The sequence below is a fragment of the Bison bison genome, unplaced genomic scaffold (genome assembly GCF_000754665.1).
Source record: "Bison bison bison isolate TAMUID 2011002044 unplaced genomic scaffold, Bison_UMD1.0 scf7180017864322, whole genome shotgun sequence".
NCBI classification, from domain to species: Eukaryota; Metazoa; Chordata; class Mammalia; order Artiodactyla; family Bovidae; genus Bison; species Bison bison.
In genome coordinates, this window is record NW_011494894.1 from 6,229,604 (window position 1) to 6,253,325 (window position 23,722).

Genomic DNA, 23,722 nt, shown 5'->3' on the forward strand with positions numbered 1-23,722 from the left:
AGGCAGGTCAGGTGGTCTGGTATTCCCATCTCTTTCAGAATTTTCCACAGTTTATTGTGATCCACACAGTCAAAGGCTTTGGCATAGTCAATAAAGCAGAAATAGATATTTTTCTGATATTCTCTTGCTTTTTCGATGATCCAGTGGATGTTGGCAATTTGATCTCTGGTTCCTCTGCCTTTTCCAAAACCAGCTTGAACATCAGGAAGTTCACGGTTCGTGTATTGCTGAAGCCTGGCTTGGAGAATTTTGAGCATTACTTTACTAGCGTGTGAGATGAGTGCAATTGTGCGGTAGTTTGAGCATTCTTTGGCATTGCCTTTCTTTGGACTTCCCTGGTGGCTCAGATGGTAAAGTGTCTGCCTACAATGCGGGAGACCCAGGTTCAATCCCTGGGTTGGGAAGATCCTCTGGAGAAGGAAATGGCAACCCACTCCAGTACTCTTGCCTGGAAAATCCTATGGACAGAGGAACGTGGTAGGCTACAGTCCATGGGGTCACAAAGAGTCGGACACGACTAAGCGACTTCACTTCACTTCTTTGGGATTGGAATGAAAACTGACCTTTTCCAGTCCTGTGGCCACTGCTGAGTTTTCCAAATTTGCTGGCATATTGATTGCAGCACTTTCACAGCATCATCTTTCAGGATTTGAAATAGCTCCACTGGAATTCCATCACCTCCACTAGCTTTGTTCATAGTGATGTTTTCTAAGGCCCACTTGACTTCACATTCCAGGATGTCTGGCTCTAGGTGAGTGATCACACCATCGTGATTATCTTGGTCGTTAAGATCTTTTTTGTACAGTTCTTCTGTACAAAGTATCTTAAGAACAGGTTAATCTTATTTTGGTTAATTTTTATTCTTTAACTTGCTGGCTAATATTTTTCCTTCATTAAAAAAATGTCATTCTTTACATCCTTTCTACTTTAATTTGACCTGTAAACTCTGAGATGCATTTACACTTGAGGAAAGTGAGACTCAAAGATGCTTGACTAGTGGGTGAAGGAGTGGAACCAGAATTAGAATCCATGACTTTCTGAATTCAAAGCCCAGCCTCTTTCCACTGTGTTATTTTATATTTTAAAACAATGCTTTTTCTTCAGCTTCTTGAATGTGATTTATTATGGAAGAAGCAACCTCATGCAGTTGACAGAGACTCAAACTAATACACGTCTGGTAAACTACAGTCTGAGGCCAAATCAAGCCACTGCCTGTTTTTCTAAACAAAGTTTTATTGTAACAGAGCCAGCTCATTTATTGATTTTTGTCTATGGCTGTGTTTGTGCTACAGTGACTGAGTTGAGTAATTGTGACAATGACTGTCAAACCCATAATGCCTAAAATACTGTCTGGCCCCTGTCAGAAAAAGTTTGTTGACCTTTGGTCTGATATATATGAAGAGCTCTGAATTCTCACATCATTAATAGCTGTCCTGTAGTCTAGTTTTAAACTTTGGTTAAATTGTTGATTTCACTGGTCCTGTTTCTTTAGCTATAAGATAGGAATAGGGAAATGTAATCTTTATGAAATTTTTTCAGCTCTGAAATTACACGATTAAGTAAAGTTGCAATCTGCTTTGTTTTAAAAATTCAGCATAAATAGATTGAGTCAAGAATGAAAACTATTTTATACCCTGTTCTTAAATCTGCAGAGTGACAAATTGGTTTAATGATTTCTTTTATAGAAGTACTTCTGCAGTGCTCAGTAGATTCATGCTCTGAAATTAATTTTAACTTAATTCTTTTGTACGTGTTCTTTGTTTTTTTAACATCTTTTCATCCAAAGCCAAGAATTTAATCAGAAATAATTTAGTGTCCAAGGGATAATAATAAATGAAAAAAGAGAAAAATGTTATTATAAGGTTATAATTTTGGTACTGTTAAATGAATGCTAGTTGCTTTACTTACTCTTCACCAGCGAAGTTGCCTGCTATTTAAAATGTAGGATTTGAAATGCCTATTCTGTTTCAGAGATGGCATACTAACTTGGAAATTCTTTTTCAGTTTTGTGAATGAGAGTATCTAAGGAGATTTTCACTTTGCATTAAAAGATAGAAATTGTGTTAATATATGCCAACTGTTTTTATTTCAATAATTCCTCTGTGTAAATGTGGACCTATACTACAAGAGTAGATGAACAAGGATGGTCTCAAAGTGAGATCATTGGCACTAAATAGCATTTTTAGAGTCATTCTTTCTAACTAGACTCAATTAGCTGAAAGAGCCAGTATTTTTGACTTGTAAAGAAATTTAATGTATAAGTGATCATCTTTGGAATTTTACTTAATCCTAAAAGTATACTATAGGCCTTTAAATTTTTGTTTGGCAAAGATATACAATTCTTCACGTATGCTTTTCTTTTTTTATTATAGGAATATGCAAGAAAAGCTCTTGATTTTCTCTGGGAGAAAAGACAGAGAAGTAGTAATTTAGTGGGTGTGACTATAAATATTCATACTGGAGACTGGGTACGAAAAGGTATGTAAGTGGGACTTTTCAAATTAAACCTTCACATTCTAAAAATGGTTGGGAAATAAAGGATTTTTATTTGTTAAAATAGTCTTTATGACATTATAAAGCATAATTTCTCACAAGATTGCTGGAATTTTAACAAATGTAGCCAAATTTTCTTCCTTGGTGCCAAATAATAGCACACTTATTCCAGATAGCTTAATATCCTATTTCATACCTTATAGCATTATAAATGAAACAATACAATAATTTCTTTGAGAACCAGAGGAACAGAATACCTTAACCATCTCACATCAAAGTGTAATTAAGTGGAAATCTATATTTAATAATAGTATCATCAATCTTTTTTTTTTCTTACCGCCAGAAATTGTGTATAGCATGGTAACTAAGAGCATAGACCCCGGAACCATATTTTTGGAATTCAAGTCATGTGATCTTGGGCAAAATATGTAACCTTTGTGTGCCTCTGTATCTGTGAGAATGAGAATAATAGTACTTACTTCATAGAGTTATTATGATTTTGTTGTGTTGATTTCTGTTTTTTGTGTTTTTTTAAATAATTTTTATTGGAGCAAAATTTTTATTATATAGTTGATTTACAGTGTTGTGTTTTTGCAGTACAGAGTTATTACAATTAAATGAGTTAATCTTGGGAAGATCCCCTGGAGTAGGAATAGGCTCAGAGTTTAAAGTGTCTGCCTCCAATGTGGGAGACCCGGGTTCGATCCCTGGTTCAGGAAGATCCCCTGGAGAAGGAAATGGTATTTCCCACTCCAGTATTCTTGCCTGGAGAATCCCATGGACGGAGAAGCCTGGTAGGCTACAGTCCATGGGGTCGCAAAGAGATGGACACAACTGAGTGCAGCCACACACACACACACACACACACACACGGGGTCGCAAAGAGTTGGACACAACTGAGTGCAGACACACACACACAGACACACACACACACACGCACAAGCACTTAGAACAGTGCCTGGCATATGCTACGCTTACTATGAGGTAAATGCTCACTAATGTGGTTTTAATTCTTTTAATTAAAAATTTCACTTTTGGGAATCTGCTTGAGGAAACAGTATAAAAGGTAGAAAATCATTTGTTCCCAAAGATGTTTATCACATAAAATTATTTGTAGTGGTGGAAAACTTGAAAACAGACTAAGTGATCATCAGTAAAGAGTAGCATCAATATTGAGAATTATTTTACATCAGTGTTGGAGTAGTAAGTTATTAAATTGAGTTGGATCAGGGGACAAAACATATAACAATGTTTTATGAATAAACAGGATGTAGAATCATATAAAAATATGATCTTTATAAGACAACCCTATAAAACAGGCATAAACAAATGAAAGTACACTGGACTGTTACTAATGAGATTTGTTTATCTTATTTATACATTTCTCTGTTTCTAAAGGCTTATGTATAAAATAAAAAATAATTGCCTATATTTAAATAAATGAAATATAAGTATTAATTTGAACATATTAAAATTATTGCCTCTATTCAATACTGTCTGAAAAATTTCAAAGTGTTATCTAAATGGTCCTTTCCTGAAACTGATCTGAATCGTGGCTTCAGAATTGTGCAGTTTTTCTTAATTCACTCTCATCATTGGTCGATGCATGGCTCATTTTATTTAGTTCATTTTTAATAATATATTAAGTACTCACAGATAGACTGACATCCGTTATAAAAATAGCTAACTTGACAATATACTACTTCTGCTTATGGTCCTCAACTCTCCATACCTTTGTAATCTCATACCTCGGTAATCCCATATGTCTGCCTCTAACTGAAATACCCATCATTCTCATCTTGTATCGCTCAATCCCTTGCTTTCCTTTTATACATTTTAATGCATCCACATGTATTCCTTAATGTACATATTTTTGTTTTATTTTTAACTTATAAAACGGTATCATGTCATGTGAGACCTTTTGAGATTTTTCACCTAAAATTATATTACTGAAATTCTTGCACATTGTTGCATGATGTAGTTCATTCTGTTTTGACTGCTACATAATACTTTATTGTGTGAATAAACCATGGATTTGTAAGCATTTAGGTTGTTTCTAGGATTTTACTCTTGTGAACCCTAATGCTGTGAGTGTTTTTGTGTTTCTTCTGTTGTACATGTATAAAAGTTTCTCTTGTCTGTATATCTAGGTAGAATTTTTAGATCATAGACTAAGTTAAAGTTCAATGATGGGAGATATGTCAGATTGTTTGCTAAAGTTGTTTCCACTTTGTACCACTTTGTACTTTCACCAGCAACACAGAAGAGGTCCTGTGGGTTAGCATCCTCTCCAGCACTTTGTATTGTCACACTCCAAGATTTGCCAGTCAAATGACTGTGTAGACGATTTCCCATGTTGACGCAATTTGTATTTCTTTGAACACTGATGATGTTGAACACGTCCTCATATTTATTGGCTGTGTGTTTCCTTTGTTAAAAAAAATGGATATTCTTACATTTTTGTCTATTTTCTACTTAGTTACTTGTTCTTTTAAAAAATTAGTATTGATATTTATATGATACTTATGATCTGTGTGGTACCTATCCTTTGAAATTTATTAAGGTTTTCTTTTTGGCCTAGAACATGGTCAGCTTTCACTTGTGCTTAAGAAAAAAATGTGTGTTTTCTAATTGTTGGATATAGAGTTCTATATATGTCAATTTTCTGAGTGAATAATGTGCAGTTCCTTGCTAATTTTGTTTGCTTGACATATTAAGGAAGGTTGATAATATTTCTGACAATGTACACCTATTAGTATCTCCCTGTAGTTGTATTTTTTGCTTTATATATTTTGTTGGCTGCATTAATTTAAAATTGCTCTCTCTTCATAGTTGAACCTTTCATCATTATGTAGTGATCATCTCTAATAATACTCTGTTAAAGTCTTTTTAGTCTGTTAGTAATACAGCTATGTCAACTTTATTTTGCTTAATATTTCCTTGATAGGTCTTTTTCTGCTCTCTTTCAATCTTTGCAGATGCTCATGCTATAAGTGTTACTCCTGTAAAATTTATAGATTTAAAAAATCTTCTTGTCAGTCTTTGTCTTTTAATTGGTGAATTTAGTTCATTTATGTTTATTGGCATTTTTAATATATTTGGATTTATTTATACTATGTTAATTATTATTTCAGTTTGTCTCACCTTTTCTGTTTCCTTTTAATGCTTTTGTTTTTAATTGAAACCTGTATTTACCTCCTAGTGAGACATGAACTTCAGCCTGCTCTGCCATTCTTTTGTCCCCCTCAGTTCCAACCCCTCAGCCACTGTTAGTGTTATATAGATATTTAGTTCTTTTTGGTTATGAATGTTTTCTCTTTTTGCTTTTGGTCTTAATGCTGCTCCTCCTCCCTCTTTCATTAAAAATATTCAACTCTAACAAGGTATTTTGTCACCTGTACTTTGTATATTTCTTGCAATATCTCTTAGTTTTGCCTTTCTTCTTGTATAAATATTTATCCCAACCAATTTTCAGTAGCTTTTAATAGCTTCTGAGGCCTTAGATGCCCAACAATAATTTTATTATGCTTTCATATTTGAGAAAGTTTGGGTGTAAATAATCTTCTGTTCAAGTTCTTTCTTCTCAAATCTTTGAAAATACAACTCTGTTATCTTCTTATTGTTCAGTGGCTAAGTCGTGTCCAACTCTTTTGCAACCCCCTGGACTGTAGCCTTCCAGGCTCGTCTGTCCACAGGATTTCCCAGGCAAGAAAAATGGAGTGGGTTGCCATTTCCTTCTCCAGGGGATTTTCTCAACTTAGGGATCAAATGTGTGCCTCCTGCATTGGCAAGTGGGTTCCCTTGTGAAAGGGAAGCCATTGTCTTCTTAAATTTTTTTTTTAAAACCTGTTATTCTGATTTTTATGTTCTTATTTGTGATCTGCTTTTTCTCCAGAAAATTAAGAATATCAAAGGCAGAAAAGTTTCTGAAAATGTAACAATAATTTTAGGTGTAGAATTTTCTTTATTTCTCCTTTTGGTATTCTATGGGCTCTTTGGATTTAAAATCTGTGTTTTTCATTGCTGAAATTTGATTTTTTTTTTTAAGATATTTTATCTCTTTCATTTTTATCTCTTTTTGCAATTCCTATTATTACATGTAGTCTTCTGGGTTTGCCGATTTGTTCCTCAGCTATATCCTAGATGCTGTGTATTCTATCCATTATGGAATTTTCTTATGTTTTTATTCTATAATTTCTTCTCAGTTAAAAATTTCTTGTTTTGTATTGCTAATCTTTTTCCTGTCTCTTTAATGTGTTTATTAGACTAATTTTAAATCTTGGTTTGCCTGTTTTAATATTTTGTACCTCTGATAAACTCTTACTCCAGTACTTTGTTATTTTTAAAAAGTCATGCATCTTAAATGTTTTTGTTCTATAAGTTCATGTTGACTTGTCACCTACTTTGTGGGAAAGATTCCAATTCCTATCAGCCCTAGTTATCATAGGGATGGATTCTGAGAAGTTTTTAAAAATACCAGTGCCTGGACTCCTAGAAATAATGATTTGATTAGCCTGGAGTATGCCCTGGTTATAGGGATTTCTAAGATTATAATTGTAATTATAGCTTAGATTGTCATTCACTAGCCTTAAGGGTTTGAAGGAGAAAAGGTTGGGAAGAGAGTATCTAATATTACTTCCCATCTCTTTTTTATTTCAGTTCCTTACATAGGACTTCTGTGCTGCCCTGATTTTATTCCTGAGGCTGCCTAGAGTGTATGTCTGAGTTGTAGCAGTGGTGGGAGGAGACGTGGTATCTTAAGGCAGTGGTGGTAGAGAAACCAGAGCAAAATTCCAGCAGGTTTTCTGCTGTTCGATCCTTCTATAGTTATGCCTGGCTGCCTTCTGCTCCAGAACTAAGTTCCTCCACTCCCCATAACCCACCAAGTTTGTACAGTTTTCTTCTTGTTATTTTCTTTCTTTGGTCTTCTGTGATGATCTTGGAGGAAAAAGCCCCCCATTATGCTAGCTTCAGCAATGGAACTGTCACCTCCAAACAGCAGCAGTGTTGTTTTCATATCTGTTATAACTAAAGATTGATGGCTAACTGATAAAGGATCCAGTTAAATTGCATAATAATACCCTCTAGTGCTTCCTCTTTGAAGTTCCTCATTAGAAAATCAGCTTTAAAAAAATTCTTAAAACTAGTATCTCTGGCTTTTAAACAAGACCTCTGTAGCCAATTTTACAAAGCAAGAATTTTTTTAAAACATATCAACTATTATCAGTAAAGGAACCTATTAGACATATAGTAGGGTTAATGTTTCTATAAATATATAACTTTTACTTTTGACAGTTTCCTATTTAGACTAATATTTCATTCTTAGTGTGTTAGTACCTTATACTCTAAAGAATTTTTAAGACTTGTTTAATAAAAAATCACATTTATATGTATTTTCCGTAGATAGTGGAGTTGGAGCAGGGATTGATTCATATTATGAGTACCTATTGAAAGCCTATGTCTTGCTTGGAGATGACAGCTTTCTGGAAAGATTTAATACAGTAAGTTGTTCCAATTTTGTATTAATTTTAGAGCCAGTTTATAATTTGTGAGATTTTGATAGAAATTCAGTCATTTGAGTGATACTTTGAAAAGTTATTTTAAAATATATAGTAGTTTTTTGTCAGTATTCTTGATGTTGGACAGGGACAGGGTAAAAAGCTACATACATTTCAAAAACTAGTTTGCAAAGTAGTTTTTATTTTCATCTATCATCAGAAGTTTTCAAGATTTTCCAGTAAGTAATAAAATACATAGATAAGATTTTTACCTAATCTTTTATACAAGGAAGAGAATTTATTGAAGCTAGTTACTAGTTAGCTTTCTCCTTTGTATTCTAATTCTTTTTGGAATAGTTAGGAAGTTTGACTTGGTCCTTGACCACACCAAGTATCGGGGCTTTGGAGACTTGAACAAACCAGTGAATATTTGTTTCAAAAGCAGGTCTGTAAGTCTTTAAGACTCACAGGCATATTTTTAGGGGTGAAGGAGGAGATTATTGAACCTAATTGGATTGCCTTTGTCTATTATTCAATCAAACTGAAATTAATTAGAATAAACTCATCAACTGTGTCACCACATTCTTTTCAAAATAATTCCCCATTTCTTCCCTCTCATGAGTTTACTCCCATCACTGTGGCGTGGTGCAGTATAGTGGCTAGGAGTACGGGAGCTGTCCGATCCGGGTTCAAATCCTGGTTGTGCCACTGGTTTTGTGATTTGGGGCAAGTAACTTAGATATTTTCCTCTATTCCTTATCCCCAGAATGAGAATTAGTCATTTAATTTTTTTCTCAATACTGTTTATTGGGAAGATTAATGAGCTAATACATGTGAAATGATTAGAACAGTACTTTAAGATCTAGCTGGTACTCAATAATAGTTAACAAATAATAGATGAGTTAGGGGGAAAACCTAGTAAAAGTCCTAATAAGTCATCAGTTGAATACTTTTAGAAACACTATTACATGTATCATTTATTAGATTATAACAAGATTTTCTTGAGTTGCATGAGGACAGATACTATTTTTTTTGTTGGTTTGTTATCATTCACTGACTCTGACAGCTCAACCTGTTGTTGTCAAGGCTGAGAAATTCTAGGAGAAGATGAAAGAAGGGGAGAAGAATTTTTAAGACCGTAAAAGACAGAGGTAGTGGACCGTAAGAGTGGCAGCACCGATGAGATGCATTAGTTTAGGTAACAATTCCTTAGTAAATTTATTCATATGTAAATTCAGGTTTCATTTCTTCACAGTGCTGTTAATGATATGCTGTATTTAAAACAGTACATCTTTTCTCATCGACTTTCATGAACACATATTGTGACCTTTTTTAGCACTATGATGCCATCATGAGGTATATAAGCCAGCCACCTCTTCTACTTGATGTGCATATCCACAAGCCAATGCTGAATGCTCGGACTTGGATGGATGCTTTGCTTGCCTTTTTTCCAGGTTTGCAGGTAAAAAAAACAAACTCTTAATTTTCTTAATACTGAAGTAGAATAATTAAGTGTATTTGTGATCTCCAAAACTGAATTATCAAAACAGAGTCACACTCAAATTTGTGTTAACCTGGATTGTTCTGTGTATATAATGATTGCAAATAACATCAACTCATGCTTTACTAGGTTATTTCGTTGTTATTGTTGGTTTTTAGGTCTTAAAGGGAGATATTAGACCTGCTATTGAAACTCATGAAATGTTATATCAGGTGATTAAAAAACACAATTTTCTACCAGAGGTAAGCAGATCATATTTGGAATTCTACTTCAGTCTATAGATTGATAATTTAAAGGTAGAAAATGTCATTTTTAAGATTGGTTCTTTTTTATTTTTCCTGGTTAAATATTTAATACATTTTGGGTTTACACAATGTATGTTTTTCCTTTTCCTTATGTATTAAGAGAAGTCTAGGATAATGCTGACAGTTTATTAATTTAATATTAAAAAAATATTCCAGATTGGTATTTCTCAACCTTTTCTAATCCATACCATTGCATATTATCTCATTCTGGCTTTGACACATACCTGCCAGCTAGGGAGACTTTTGTACTTTTCATTTTCTAAAGTGTATTTTATAAAAACCACATACATTGAATATGCTTTGCTGATCACATGTGCTCCCTGGAAATTTGGAAATGTTAGCTCTTCATGCTGTTTAAGAATTGTTCTCCCTGGTTTTTATATGTTAATAATAAATATTCTTGCTAGCTTGATACTGCAGGATTTTAATAGCATGCCTTTTGGCTTTCCAGAAGTGTACCATAAAAATTTTCCAAATTTGTATATGACTACACCCTCTTTGAGATATCTAAGCATCTCACCAATACAGAAGGCTTCCTGAAGTGTTTGTTTCAAGCCACAGAGGATTTGAGATTCTTATTTAAAAAAGAAAGAAGAAGAGTGCATATGCTAAAATAGAAGTAGGAGGGTGAGGGACTTAATAATTAAGAGGAAAAAGTGGTGAAAAGGAAAAAAAAAGAAAACACAATTATGTGGGCCATCAGGACCTGCGTAGTAGCATTACTGAAGTCATAGTTTTTCCTAAGCTTCCTAATAGCCAAAGTGATCATTTAAAAAAGCAATCCCATTTAATTGGTAAAAATAACAGCCTCACAAAAATGAATTGTGATTTTAAGCAATGAAAATTTTCATTTCATAGATTGTTATCAATATTTTAACTATTTTTACTTGTCTGTGATCTAATTTACATACTGCAATATACTCTAGAACTATTTTTTTAAATCATACTTTTATGAATATTTGTATGTTGTTTTGTCTAGGCATTTACCACAGATTTCAGGGTACATTGGGCTCAACATCCGTTAAGGCCAGAATTTGCAGAAAGTACCTACTTCTTGTATAAAGTAAGCTAATTTAACTCTCTTTTTGCTATTTAGCCCTCATTCTCTATTGGATAACTCACTATCTTATAATAATAGTATTGGGTTTTCAAAATTCTTATATAATGTTATAATGGTTGGATAGATCATGGTTCTTATTCATCTAGTTCATAGAGTATTGAAAGATGCAAGAATTGACTTCTAAGCTTTATGCCTTTTCAAAACGTTTGTTAAACATTGCATTAAAGAGAAATTTTATACTCTAGAGCTGCTTTCTAAAGCGTGTCTCTTGCCTTTTTTTGTCAGGCCGCCCTTCTGGGCGTTAGAAATTCCATTTAAAGCCTAAGATGGACAGTTGTGCTGCCTTCCAGTTGTGTGTTTAAGAAACTCATAAAGCAGACGCGTGGCTTATTTTCAGAACCAGGTTCCATGTAACATGTGTTCAGTGCCTGGCGCCCTGTAGGTGCTCGATAAATATTTGATAAATGAATGGTTATATGGTGCATATAAGCTGTGTATATGTATACGTATATTCTCCTTTTTAATAGGCTACAGGAGATCCTTACTACCTTGAAGTAGGGAAAACACTTATTGAAAATTTAAATAAATATGCTAGAGTGCCGTGCGGATTTGCTGCCATGAAGGATGTTCGTACTGGAAGTCATGAGGACAGGTAAAACAATTCCTAACCTCCCCTTTCCTCAGGGTAACTCTGAAACAACACAAAATATGATTCTTAGTTAGCCTTCAGATAAGCTTAATGCTTTTACAAGGGTATTTGAAGATGTAAATCTTAGTTCATTGTGCTTACTTTTTTTTTTTTAACTCTCTTAAATAGGCTTATTTTAAATTGTTTGAAAGTTTGTATTTTTGCCATAGTGACTGGCATATACTAAGTGCTCAAATGATTTTTAAATAGATGAATAAGTGATTGTTAAACATCAGAACCTTGGTCTTTGGAGTATTAGGAAAGTTGGAGTTTTCTTCTTTGTTAATAGTTTTTTCTATTATGTAAAATGTTAGAAATCATCAAGGTGATGGAGCATGATCTAAATGATGATTCCTGTTCAGTCAAAAGCATTGTGGTTACTGTGTATATTCTTATTCTGTTGTTGATTTGGAGGGCTGTGGAGGATTGTTGGCAGGTTATATTTTATTGGATGCTGGATAGATGTAGATGACGTGGAGCATTCAAGATACAAAAAGCATGCTTTGGTTAATGTGAAAGTCACTAAGATTCCAGTTATTCCAGGATCATTCGATTTGGTTGTTTTAACTGCTCAGAACATAGCAACATGTCTAAATGAACATTAAAATTTGTTCATTTGGTTAGCAAATGTTCATTCCACAAATATTTACTAAAATGTGTTATGTGCCAGAGTTATACTAGTTTTTGAAGATTACAGATAAACAAATTTGTCCTTTCTATCTTTGAATCATTGGGGTAGGCAGATAAACAGGCTTTAAAGTATTGTGTTCGTGCTATGGAGCATATTAAAGGGATGTGAAATGCAGAGTGGAATGTGATAGTTACTTAAAGGTTTCTAGAGCATCTCATGTCCTGAAGGATCAGGACTAGAAAAAGGAAAGTGGTAAAAGGAGTTCCCAGTGGAGGAACTAGGAACAGGGGAAACACAACACTCATTGTCTAATCACAGAGTTGTCCCTCAGTCCTTCTCTTAGAGTATTCAGGTAATAGTTGATTAGACTTGAGATCTCCTTCCTTGACCACAGCTGATAAGAAATGGATAGGTTTCTGGAAGCAGGCATACAGAAAACAGCAAGAAATGAAAGCAGATGGCTTGTGTATTTATCTGTAACATTTATTGGCTACTTCCTACATTCTGAGAACTCTTCTAATTAAATACTTTCTTTGTTTAATTCCTTTGATCCTTACAACAGCCCTCTGAAGTATAATTTCTGTTATGATCTTCATTTTATAGATGAAGAAACCAAGGCACAGAGAGGTTAGGGAACTTGTTCGAGGTCTCAGAATTAGTTAGATTAATTCTAATCAAGGCAGATAGGCTTTTGACTGTATGCTCTGCTGGCAACTCATTGAAGGAACAGTAATTAACTGTCTACTGTATACCAGATGCTGCTCTTAGGTAAGAGGATGAAAAGACCAATTAGAATTAGTCCCTGCCCTCCTGTGACTTGCAGTAAGTGAGGAAGGTGGGTATAAAAGAATCACAAGTCTTGGTTGCATTCAACTCTATGTGAACCCGTGTAGCCTACCAGGCTCATCTCCATGGGGTTTTGTAGGCAACAATTCTGAAGTGGGTTGCCATTTCCTCCTCCAAGGGATCTTCCTGGCCCAGGGATCGAACCCACATCTCCTGCAAATCTCCTGTGTTGCAGGCAGATTCTTTACTGTGGAGCCCCAGGAAGCCTGATGTGTGCTGAAGTAGAAAGAAAAGTAGCAGGTGGAGGAGTTACAGAGGAAGACATGATTTACTACGTCTAGAGAGTTCCATTTTTTCTAAATTTAGCATTTTTTTTTTCCTCCTGCTGAATATTCCTTATATGATATTTCTGGATCTCTTATTGTTGCCTTTGTCCCATTCTGATTGTATTATAGAGTGACTCTTAAAATGTCACATCCAGAATTAACGGTACTCGAGGTGTGCTTGGCCCCCCACACCGTTACCATCTGGGTTCAGCCACGAGATGGGTCATTTTCCGAGGGGCTGACGGGCTTCCTCTCTCTGTCCGCTGTTTTGCACGGTAGCATTGTATCTCTTGGATGCATTTGGTCCAACAAAAGGTTGAGAACTGCTAATCTTCATCATACCATGTTATTAGATGTGCTTTAGATTTTTTCAGCAGGTTTATTATGTTCAACACACAGTGAACTTGTGGCCAGTTGACCTCAGATATTTAACAGTGACTTGCTGACAAATGGGTGTTCTCTATTCTGCTCTTAAAAAGCTGATTTTTTTTTTTAATTGTAAACTTGGGACTTAATACTTATCCCAGCAAAATTTCATTTTATTGGGTTTTTTTGTGTGTGTATCTAGACCAAAAGGAAGGCTTGAATATCATCTCAGTCATCTAAAATGTATTAGCCAAACAACTGTTTTCAGTGATTTGGGGTTTAGATAAGTATGCTGTAAGAATTTCCATCTAATACTCTGCATTTGGTTGTTTATTCCCCTGCAGATCTACCTTATTGTCTGGCTCACCTATGCCTCCCCTCCGTGCCCTCCCTCCCAGTTTTCAAAATAGAAATATCTGTATCTTTCTAATAATGATCACTTAAAGCATTTAAATGGCAAAAAAGAATATGAAAATTTTCCTGCAATACTTTCCTACTTGCCATCCTAAGATTATCACTGTTGGCAGTTTTATAAACAGTCTTCCAGACAATTTTAATGGCTGTGTGTTTGCATTTATGTATATAGTTATGGTTTTTAAGTACAAAATAGGTTATGTGATACAATACTCAAACTCACTACCTTTACCCTACTCATACTGCAGTGATCTTACCATGTCTATTCTTTTCTGAGCGTTTACAAATTATCTGTTTCACAGTCATCTGTGGAATTTGCCAAAAATCAATATCTTGCCATATATACACTATCATGGGTAAAATAGATAGTGGGAAGTTGCTAAATAACACAGGGAGCCTAGTCCTGTGCTCTGTGATGACCTAGAGGGATGAGATGGGGGGTGGGAGGGAGAGGAGGGAGATATATATAATTATATATATTAATTATAATTATAGATTAATTAGATATTATATATATATAATTATGACTGATTCACATTGTTTTATGGCAGAAACCAACACAAAATTGTAATTTCCCACCAATTAAAAAAAATTTTTTTTAATCAACATCTTGCACATTAGTTTATAGTTCTCAAACTAGCATTTGCTCATGATAGTAACTATCAGCCCTCCAGATAAAGTTAAATTACCATAAATGTATTGCAGGTTGACAGGGAAGTATTTTATCTATTCTATAATGATTAACATCCAAAATGTTCAAAAAAGTTTTGAAACATTATAGGTGAGTTGTTCTAAAATAAAACATCATTTATATATGGGAAAAATTATGATAGTTCTATTTTTAAGCTCATATGCATGCCAAGTGCTACGCCAGATATTTGACATTATAGAATCTCATTTAGTCTTTACACCACTATTAAGCATGTATTATGTCCTTTCAGAATAACTGGAGCTCATGGTCCTTATATAGTATCCCCTTGGTGTCATAGCTAGCCATTGGAAGGTCTTTTCTATTCCAAAATCCCCAGATCCTTACCACTATGTCCAGCTTCCTCTCCATTTCATTCTTTAGTAATGCTGTTTAAACTTGCATTTGAAAACATTTATTGAGTGCCTACCGTATGCCAGGAATTGTGCTTGCCCAGATTTATGAAACTGTGCAGCCTGTCTGCTGCTGCTGCTGCTAAGTCGCTTCAGTCGTGTCCGACTCTGTGCGACCCCAGAGATGGCAGCCTACCAGGCTTCCCCGTCCCTGGGATTCTCCAAGCAAGAACACTGGAGTGGGTTGCCATACTGCTAAAAGCTCAGATGCTTTGGAATGTAGCACGTTTACTTAAATTCCTTGTTACTGTAACTCCATCTAACTATGCTCTATTTCTACCACTTTTTATTAAAGCTTTTCTTTAAAATGTTTATTAAAACATTATAACATTAATCATTTGTAAAGTCACATATGTTTTTAATTTCCTTTATTTCTTCATATTCCCTTCTTGAGAAGTATTTCAGTATTTACAGTTATGATCATAGTCCATATGATTTTGTGTTTTACTTTTCTCATGTAACTTTTCATAAATGGTTACTTTCAAAGCCTTCTTGTTTATCACTTAAATGGCTGTGTAATGAGCTACATCAAAATTGTATTACTTTATCCAGTTCAATTAAGATTAATTGAAGATTCTTATAAGATTCTCAGTAGTAAAGTTCATCAGCATTACCTCCCTGATGTTGATTCTCTGTAGAAGAAATGCCAGAGAAATGCCAAACTCTTTTCTCAGAAGGCCCATAGGAAAATCTTGTCTATATTATTGACAAGCTTTAGTGTACTTGTGTGGTAGGCAGCCCCTCTGGTCTTTTTTATTTCCTTGGAATATGCTTGGAGTCAAGGCTGTTACCACTGGGGAACAGATACATTCTGTAGTTCTTTGGATGTCTATACTGGTGTAGACAGGCTTATTGAGCTTGATTCTGTGCCTTTCAGATAGATGACATTTGGATATTTTTACATACTTAGATTTGTCTATAATCTTTTATTTTAGAATGGATTCCTTCTTCTTGGCGGAAATGTTTAAATATCTTTACCTGTTATTTGCGGATAAAGAAGACATTATTTTTGACATAGAAGATTACATTTTTACAACAGAAGCTCATCTGTTACCTCTTTGGCTCTCTACTACAAATCAAAGAGTCTCTAAGAAGAACACAGTAGGTTATGTTTTTGAATTAAATATCTCATTCTCTTTTTTACTCCTATCTGTTTGTTTTGTTTTTCTAAGTGAAAACTAATCCATGACTACCATTCAGTAAATATAGTGGTGGTTGAAGAAGTACCTTTGATGTTTTCTTGTATTGCATCCTATGTATACTTACATTCCACTTAATGTTTCCTTTGCACAAACTATAATATTCAGTAAAATAATTATTTGTACTTACATAACATTCTTTTCTCTTTTTAGACTTCAGAATATACAGAACTGGATGACAGTAATTTTGACTGGACTTGTCCAAACACTCAGATCCTCTTCCCTAATGATCCACTATATGCTCAGAGCATCCGTGAACCCTTGAAAAATGTGGTGGACAAGAGCTGTCCTAGAGGCATCATCAGAGTGTAAGATGTCTTATTTTATATTTGTTAGTACCAAAATTAATTCTGAGTAAATGACAGAGAATGTGAGGAATAGCCAGGAATACATTCATTTAGAACCAGAATATTGAGGAAGTATGTATGTTAATGGATTAAAATTAAAATTATTGGTGAATAGATAGCAAAGTTTATTCAGCAGTAATGTCTTTATTATTATGGAAATTACTTTATATCTTTTGATTAATGAACCAAGTAATTTTGGCAGCATATAATAGTTTGTAACTTCCATAGCACATTTTTACATAGGATAGTTTCATCAAATATTTCCACATCTTGTTTATGTAGAAAATATTTTTCCTTTTATCTGTAGTTTCTGTATAAGAAAAATACAGTGCTTTGATTTGATTTTTTGATGAGATACTTATTCTTTGTTGCTGAATAAAAATTTTTACCTTAACTTCATTTTCTTCAAAATAGTTAACTAGAAAAGCTATTACTAGAAAGTTAAAAGAAAATTTAAGTGAATGTTATTCAGTGATATACGCGTTGTTTTGCTTTTCAAATATTGAGAGAAATGTCTGGGTTTTTTTTGATGGAGAAATAAATAGTAATAAATACCCAAGCCAAGCTGTTCTGTACCTTCAGATGGTTAGAATGCTGTTAATACTGCCTTACAGATAATATACAAGCTTTTGATAACTGTAAAATATATTTGAAAGCTATAACACTTATTAAAAACCTAAGTTGTATACTGTTTCTATTTATTCCATTTTTTACTAGTTTAAAACTAGCAATTCTGTAAATATCTAACATTATTTTTATTTTGTCTTATGTTTTTTCCAAATTCTGATTTGTAGTTTTTTAATCCTTGTCTATAATTACTTTTAGCAGAGAGGAGAGTTTGAGGAGTGGAGCTAAACCCCCACTGAGAGCCAGAGATTTCATGGCCACTAACCCTGAGCATTTAGAAATCTTGAAGAAGATGGGGGTGAGTTTGATTCACCTCAAAGATGGGAGAGTCCAGTTGGTTCAACATGCAATCCAAGTAAGACATTGCTGTACTAATTAGCTATGGTCTCTGTCCTGTTTGGTCTCATTAGCTTTAATAACATAATGACATTTGACTTTTTAAAAACCGTAAGTGTACGGTTTAAAGTAAGAGGGTCAGAATTTTCGTGCTTGGAAGTATCTTGGAAAGCCATCTAATTCAACCTGATTTATAGTATAAATGAGTTAAATCACAAATAGGTTGCTGGTTTGCCTGTGTTGATGAGGTCAAATACTGACTCAAATCTAAGTTTTCTGTTTCTCAGTCTCTTGTCTTTCCACTATTTAGGACATAGTCTTAAAAGCTAATAATTAGTTTTACTATTTATGTCTCTGTTTTACACTGTTTTAGTTTCCAAGGAGTATTAAATATTTCATTCATTAATCAAAATATGCATTTATTTATCTATGCCTAGGCAACATAACACGTGTCTTTGGGAAAATTTTATTGATTTTTGATTTAAAAGATTTCCTAACCTGAGATCTTTAAATTATCCACCTTATTCCTACCTTAATTCTGAGAAAAGTACAATTTGAGAAATAATTTCAATGAAGTAGAATCATATTCAGATATCCCTTAATCTCTAATTCAACCTTCTCACCACCTCATCTTCCCCTCGGGTTTCTGTCTCATCTTTATTCTTGCCACACCCATGCTTCCCTAAAGAATCTTCTGTCTGCTTCCTTATGTTTCACTCGTCCCAGCTGAGGGAATGACATCTGTAATGACCCTGCTTTCACTTGGGTCACCAGTGACATAGTTGCCAGCTAGTGGCCCCTTCATCCTCATATGGTTGACCTTTCATTTAATTATTGACTGTTCTCTTTTTAGAACATACCCCTTTCTTGTCTTCCAGGGCATCCCAACATCTTTCCAAATACTCCGCTCAGTATTTTGTAGATTCCTTTGCAACTCTTCTTTCTTGGCACAGCCACTCAGTATAGGCACTGTCAAAGAATCTGGACCATATATTTTTCTTTCTGTACTCTTCTTCAATAGTACCATCTATTTCTACAAGCTCCACCATCATCTTTGTATGTGTGATTTCTTAGATATATGTGTATGCATGCATGCTCAGTCGTGTTCAACTCTTTGCCACCCCATGAACTATAGCCCACCAGGCTCCTCTGTCCATGGGATTTCTCAGGCAAGAATACTGGAGTGGGTTGCTACTTCTTTCTCCAGTGGATCATCTGTATGTAATCCTGATTGTGAACTTTACTTCTTAAACCCAGCTTTAATCTACCTGTCATCCATTTTTGCATCTCAGATCTCAGTCTGTCCAAACCTGAATTAATTCTCTCTCCCTGCTTCCACCACAGTCTGTCTCTCTCTTCCTTTTTGTTCTCCATCTTAGACAGGCCTGCCATTATTCTCTAAGTCACCCAAACTAGAAATCTCAGGATAGGCTTGAATTTCTGTCTGCCAGCTCTTCTCTGTTCTCCTCTATCTTCTATCTCCTATCAAGTTCCATTGACTTTTTCTGTAAAGTGTTAGGAGTTCATCTTTTTCCTACTATAGTCAGGCACTCTTCAACTTTTCCTCTATTAAGATGCAATTTGAGTCATTCCAAACATTTTCCAGATACACACAGGCAAAATCAGTCATTCATTCCCTTCTCTATGTTCCTAGTCTACTTTCCCTCTTGAGAAATTTTATTGTAGCTATTTTTACATCTCTTATCTAGATACAAACTTCTTAAAGTAAAAGACTATGTCCCTAGTGCCTAGTCAAGTTCTAGGATATAATAGGTGACTGATACTTATTCCTTGAATATAATCTGGTTGTTGATTCATAATTTCAAAGAAGGGGAGTATAGGTCAGGTATGAGGTTTATTTCTTAAAAGGATAACCAGGGGAGAAAACAAGCAAAGTGAGCATTTGAGCCTTTGGTCAGAAGTCCAGTTCTCAATTTGTATCAAAAGTGGTTTATAAAACAGTGAAAGAGACATTAATAAAAATTTCAGGTGTTACATTCAGAAAATATTTCCAGAAGCAATATTTTTTAGAAGAAATAAGGCCGTAAATATTTGGTAGAGACCAAAACTGAAAGGAGTAAATTTGCAGAAGTATTCAAGAAATAAAAAAGTTGAGTTTCTAGAAAGGATAAAATTAATCTTGTTTCTTTCCTAGGCTGCTAGTTCGATTGACGCAGAAGATGGGTTGAGGTTTATGCAGGAGATGATTGAATTGTCAAGTCAGCAACAAAAAGAACAGCAGCTCCCTCCACGAGCTGTACAAATTGTTTCCCACCCATTTTTTGGCCGGGTAGTATTAACTGCTGGCCCAGCACAGTTTGGGCCAGACCTGTCGAAACATAAAGAGGTGTGTGCACTTAGAATATTGTTGAGGTTGAACTTGGATAGTACTTAAGTGTTGTTAATTTCTTAATCTCTTTTCTAATTTAGTATTTTTAACTTACTTAAAACACCTAAATATTTAATCTTCTAGATTAAAGGAGATTAAAGCATATCTTGAAAATATTGAGTCATAATTTATGTTTGCAATATGGTTATAGAATTTTACTTAAAATGTTGTTCACATACTCTTAATTCAAAGCTTTTAGCTTATCTAAAAATGGTTTTCAAGCTTTTAAACTACTGGAACCTTTCTTTGAACAAAAAATCTAACTCAGAGGCTTAATGTAAAGAACAGCTAAAGTGAAAGTGCTCTGAACAAGTGGCTGTGAGGAGCATCAGATGCTGAGGTTCCACTAAGCAAACTTGGAAGACCACTAAGCTAGTTTATCCTATAGGTTTAGTTTAATATAGGAAACAAAGCTCACAGTTCAACTATCTGACTGACTGGTAGCAAAGCTAGCTAGCTACTAGACCAGAACTCAGATATCCTGATCATCTAAAACCAATGGTCTTTGAACTCTATTACCGCTAATTTAAACTTTTTCTAGTAGATACTTTAAAGCTATGAGGTTTATAGTAGATTGACTTGTTCAACAACTCTTATTCTGGGCACTATTTTAGATTTTTGCTGTATGTCATGTTTATAAAAACCAGTGAAGGTTTATGCCCTCATGAAGTTTACATTCTAAGAGCAAGAAGGGTCTTAAAACATGTTTACACTCACATCTTTAAAATCAGTTCTCTGGTGGATTTAATTTTTCTAGGAAGAAGAATTGCTTGCAGATTTATGTACACTAAATCCATTTTTTTTCCCCTTTCAAAAATTTTTCTGGTTACCAGTGATGGTTTAAAAATGGTTCCCAGCTGTTGAAGTGTGGGTTTGGGTATGTAGTGAGTCTGCCAGCAGGCTCTAACTTTACCACTTTCTAACATCGTGACCTTGAGCAAATTATGAAAGCTGAATCTCATTTCCCCATATGTAAAATGTATATGTTATCTGTATTTAACTCAGAGTCATTATAAAGATCAGGTTTAGTGATTTATGTAAAAATGCTTTTATAAACTGCAAAGTACAGTAGAAATATTGGTTGGGGACTATGATATGCAAAATGTTGAAAGCAAAAATTTATGCTAAATGTGTATTGGATGTGTTATTGTTAGAAAAGAAATGAGATCTCCTTAAAGCTCTAGATTTTGAATTTTAATGACATGGTAGTGATTTGAGAAGATAAAAGTTATTCAAGTAACTTTTTATTTCTGACAGACAAGAGGATTTGTTGCAAGCAGTAAACCATACAACGGTTGTTCAGAACTTACTAACCCTGAAGCAGTGATGGGAAAAATTGCTTTGATACAAAGAGGGCAGTGCATGTTTGCAGAAAAGGCACGCAACATACAGAATGCTGGAGCCATTGGTGGCATTGTTATTGGTAAGTAATCCTCCATGTCATTGCATTAAAAACCAAAACATCATCTTTAGGGTTTTTCTTTCATTTTCCAAAATTTTATCAGAGTTTTTCATATTGTTTTTACTTCACTAGCCAGCATATTGGATAGGTAATCCAATGACTCTCTTAATAATTTGTATATGTCTCATTTAGGTGTTTGAACACCTAAATCTGAGTTTCTATATATTAATGCCAATAAATGTAGTTGAGTCAGATGTGAAGGTGCAGCAGGAGTGATGGTAAAAACACCTGATACCATGGATCAGAAATGGTGCCCATGAGATCCAAAACCCCTAGGGGCAAGAATTACACCTGCCACCTTAAGTCACTTAAAATAAGTCACTGAAAATATCCATTCCTCCACACAGATGCAAGCTTTGGAATCAGATACATGGGGGTGCAGTTCCTGGCTCTCCCACAAAATCATGCTGTAACCTTTAGATTGTTTACCTGTTTAATCAGTAGAATTTTTTTAGCTCCAGTGAAAATGGTAATAAACATCTTTTAGGTGGTTGTGAGGTTTGAAGATAATGGAAATAAAATTTCCTAAAATTACTGATATGGGTAAAAATAAAATAGGATTTATTTCATTGAAAAAATATTTATTATTCTTTTTGCTTATCCTATATGGGCACTACAGTGTTGATTTAATGAATGCATGAATTTCATAGTTAAATATTAACATTAGGAAAAGTTCTGCTTAATAAATTAGTGGTTAGCAGAGAAGGCAATGGCACCCCACTCCAGCACTCTTGCCTGGAAAATCCCATGGACGGAGGAGCCTGGTGGGCTGCAGTCCATGGGGTCGCTAAGAGTCGGACACGACTGAGCGACTTCACTTTCACTTTTCACTTTCATGCATTGGAGAAGGAAATGGCAACCCACTCCAGTGTTCTTGCCTGGAGAATCCCAGGGACGGGGGAGCCTGGTGGGCTGCCGTCTGTGGGGTCGCACAGAGTCGGACACGACTGAAGCGACTTAGCAGCAGCAGCAGCAGCAGCAGCGAACTATAGCCTGCAAGCCAAGTTTGGCTCACTGCTTTTTTTAAAGTTTTATTAGAACACAGCTCATCAGTTTGTTTACCTATCTTCTGTAACTGCTTTTAAGAACAGTGCTGGAGTTGACTGGTGGTAACAGTAACAAAGCATAAAATATTCTCTATCTGAGCAGTTACAGAGAGAGTTTGCTGATGGATGACTTAAATCACCTCTTAATCCTTGGTTATTTTCCACTCTGAGATTACTTTTATTAAAGAATTTAATACTTGCCACTACTAATATTTTAGACATCTTACTGAGTTTTAAAAAATATGAAAAAATAAAGTTGGGAACGTATGTGGAGTATTTTAGATTTTCCCCATTTTTTGGTAAAGTCTAATTTTCATGGTATTCTGTACTCTGCAAAATTTGTCAAATCAAATGCTTTCATTAGTAGCTATTAGTTATAGAATGCTATCTTGAGATCTGTAAGTAAATAATTAAAAGAAGTGGTCCTTAATTTTTAAAAAATTAACGTCTAAGTGGAAACTTTGTTATGTTGTAACTCCTTTCCCTGAAGTTTTTTTTTGTTTTTGGTGAAGCATTTTGTTTAGTTTCTAATGGTTTTCAGTTCATTTCAGTCGCTCAATTATGTCTGACTCTTTTGCAACCCCATGGAGTGCAGCATGCCAGGCCTCCCTGTCCATCACCAACTCCCAGAGTTTACCCAAACTCATGTCCATAGAGTCGGTGATGCCATCCAACCATCTCATCCTTTTCATCCCCTTCTCCTCCTGCCTTCAATCTTTCCCAGCATCAGGGTCTTTTCAAATGAGTCAGCTCTTCGCATCAGGTGGCCAAAATATTGGAGTTTCAGCTTCAACATCAGTCATTCCAATGAACACCCAGGACTGATTTCCTATAGGATGGACTGGTTGGATCTCCTTGCAGTCCAAGGGACTCTCAAGAGTCTTCTCCAACACCACAGTTCAAAAGCATCAATTCTCCTGCACTCAGCTTTCTTCACAGTCCAACTCTCACATCCATACATGACCACTGGAAAAACCATAGCCTTGACTAGAAGGACTTTTGTTGGCAAAGTAACGTCTCTGCTTTTCAATATGCTGTCTAGGTGGGTCATAACTTTCCTTCCAAGGAGTAAGCGTCTTTTAATTTCATGGCTGCAGTCACCGTCTGCAGTGATTTTGGAGCCCCCAAAAATAAAGTCTGACACTGT

The 23,722-nt window shown here is 34.9% G+C and overlaps 1 protein-coding gene across 3 annotated transcripts in view; it reads left to right on the forward strand.

Annotated features, from left to right (window-relative positions):
* Positions 1-23,722, forward strand: part of EDEM3 (ER degradation enhancer, mannosidase alpha-like 3) — a 65,925-nt gene that overhangs the window by 28,197 nt on the left and 14,006 nt on the right. Inside the window, exons 7-17 of one of the 3 annotated variants that reach the window (XM_010853088.1) lie at positions 2,373-2,478; positions 7,897-7,994; positions 9,328-9,453; positions 9,651-9,734; positions 10,777-10,860; positions 11,385-11,509; positions 16,105-16,270; positions 16,522-16,676; positions 17,541-17,697; positions 19,834-20,025; positions 21,325-21,490. In XM_010853088.1, the coding sequence (XP_010851390.1) occupies positions 2,373-2,478; positions 7,897-7,994; positions 9,328-9,453; positions 9,651-9,734; positions 10,777-10,860; positions 11,385-11,509; positions 16,105-16,270; positions 16,522-16,676; positions 17,541-17,697; positions 19,834-20,025; positions 21,325-21,490 (1,459 nt within the window). The remainder of the gene's footprint in view (positions 1-2,372; positions 2,479-7,896; positions 7,995-9,327; positions 9,454-9,650; positions 9,735-10,776; positions 10,861-11,384; positions 11,510-16,104; positions 16,271-16,521; positions 16,677-17,540; positions 17,698-19,833; positions 20,026-21,324; positions 21,491-23,722) is intronic. The other 2 variants (XM_010853090.1, XM_010853089.1) reach the window with 2 other exon arrangements.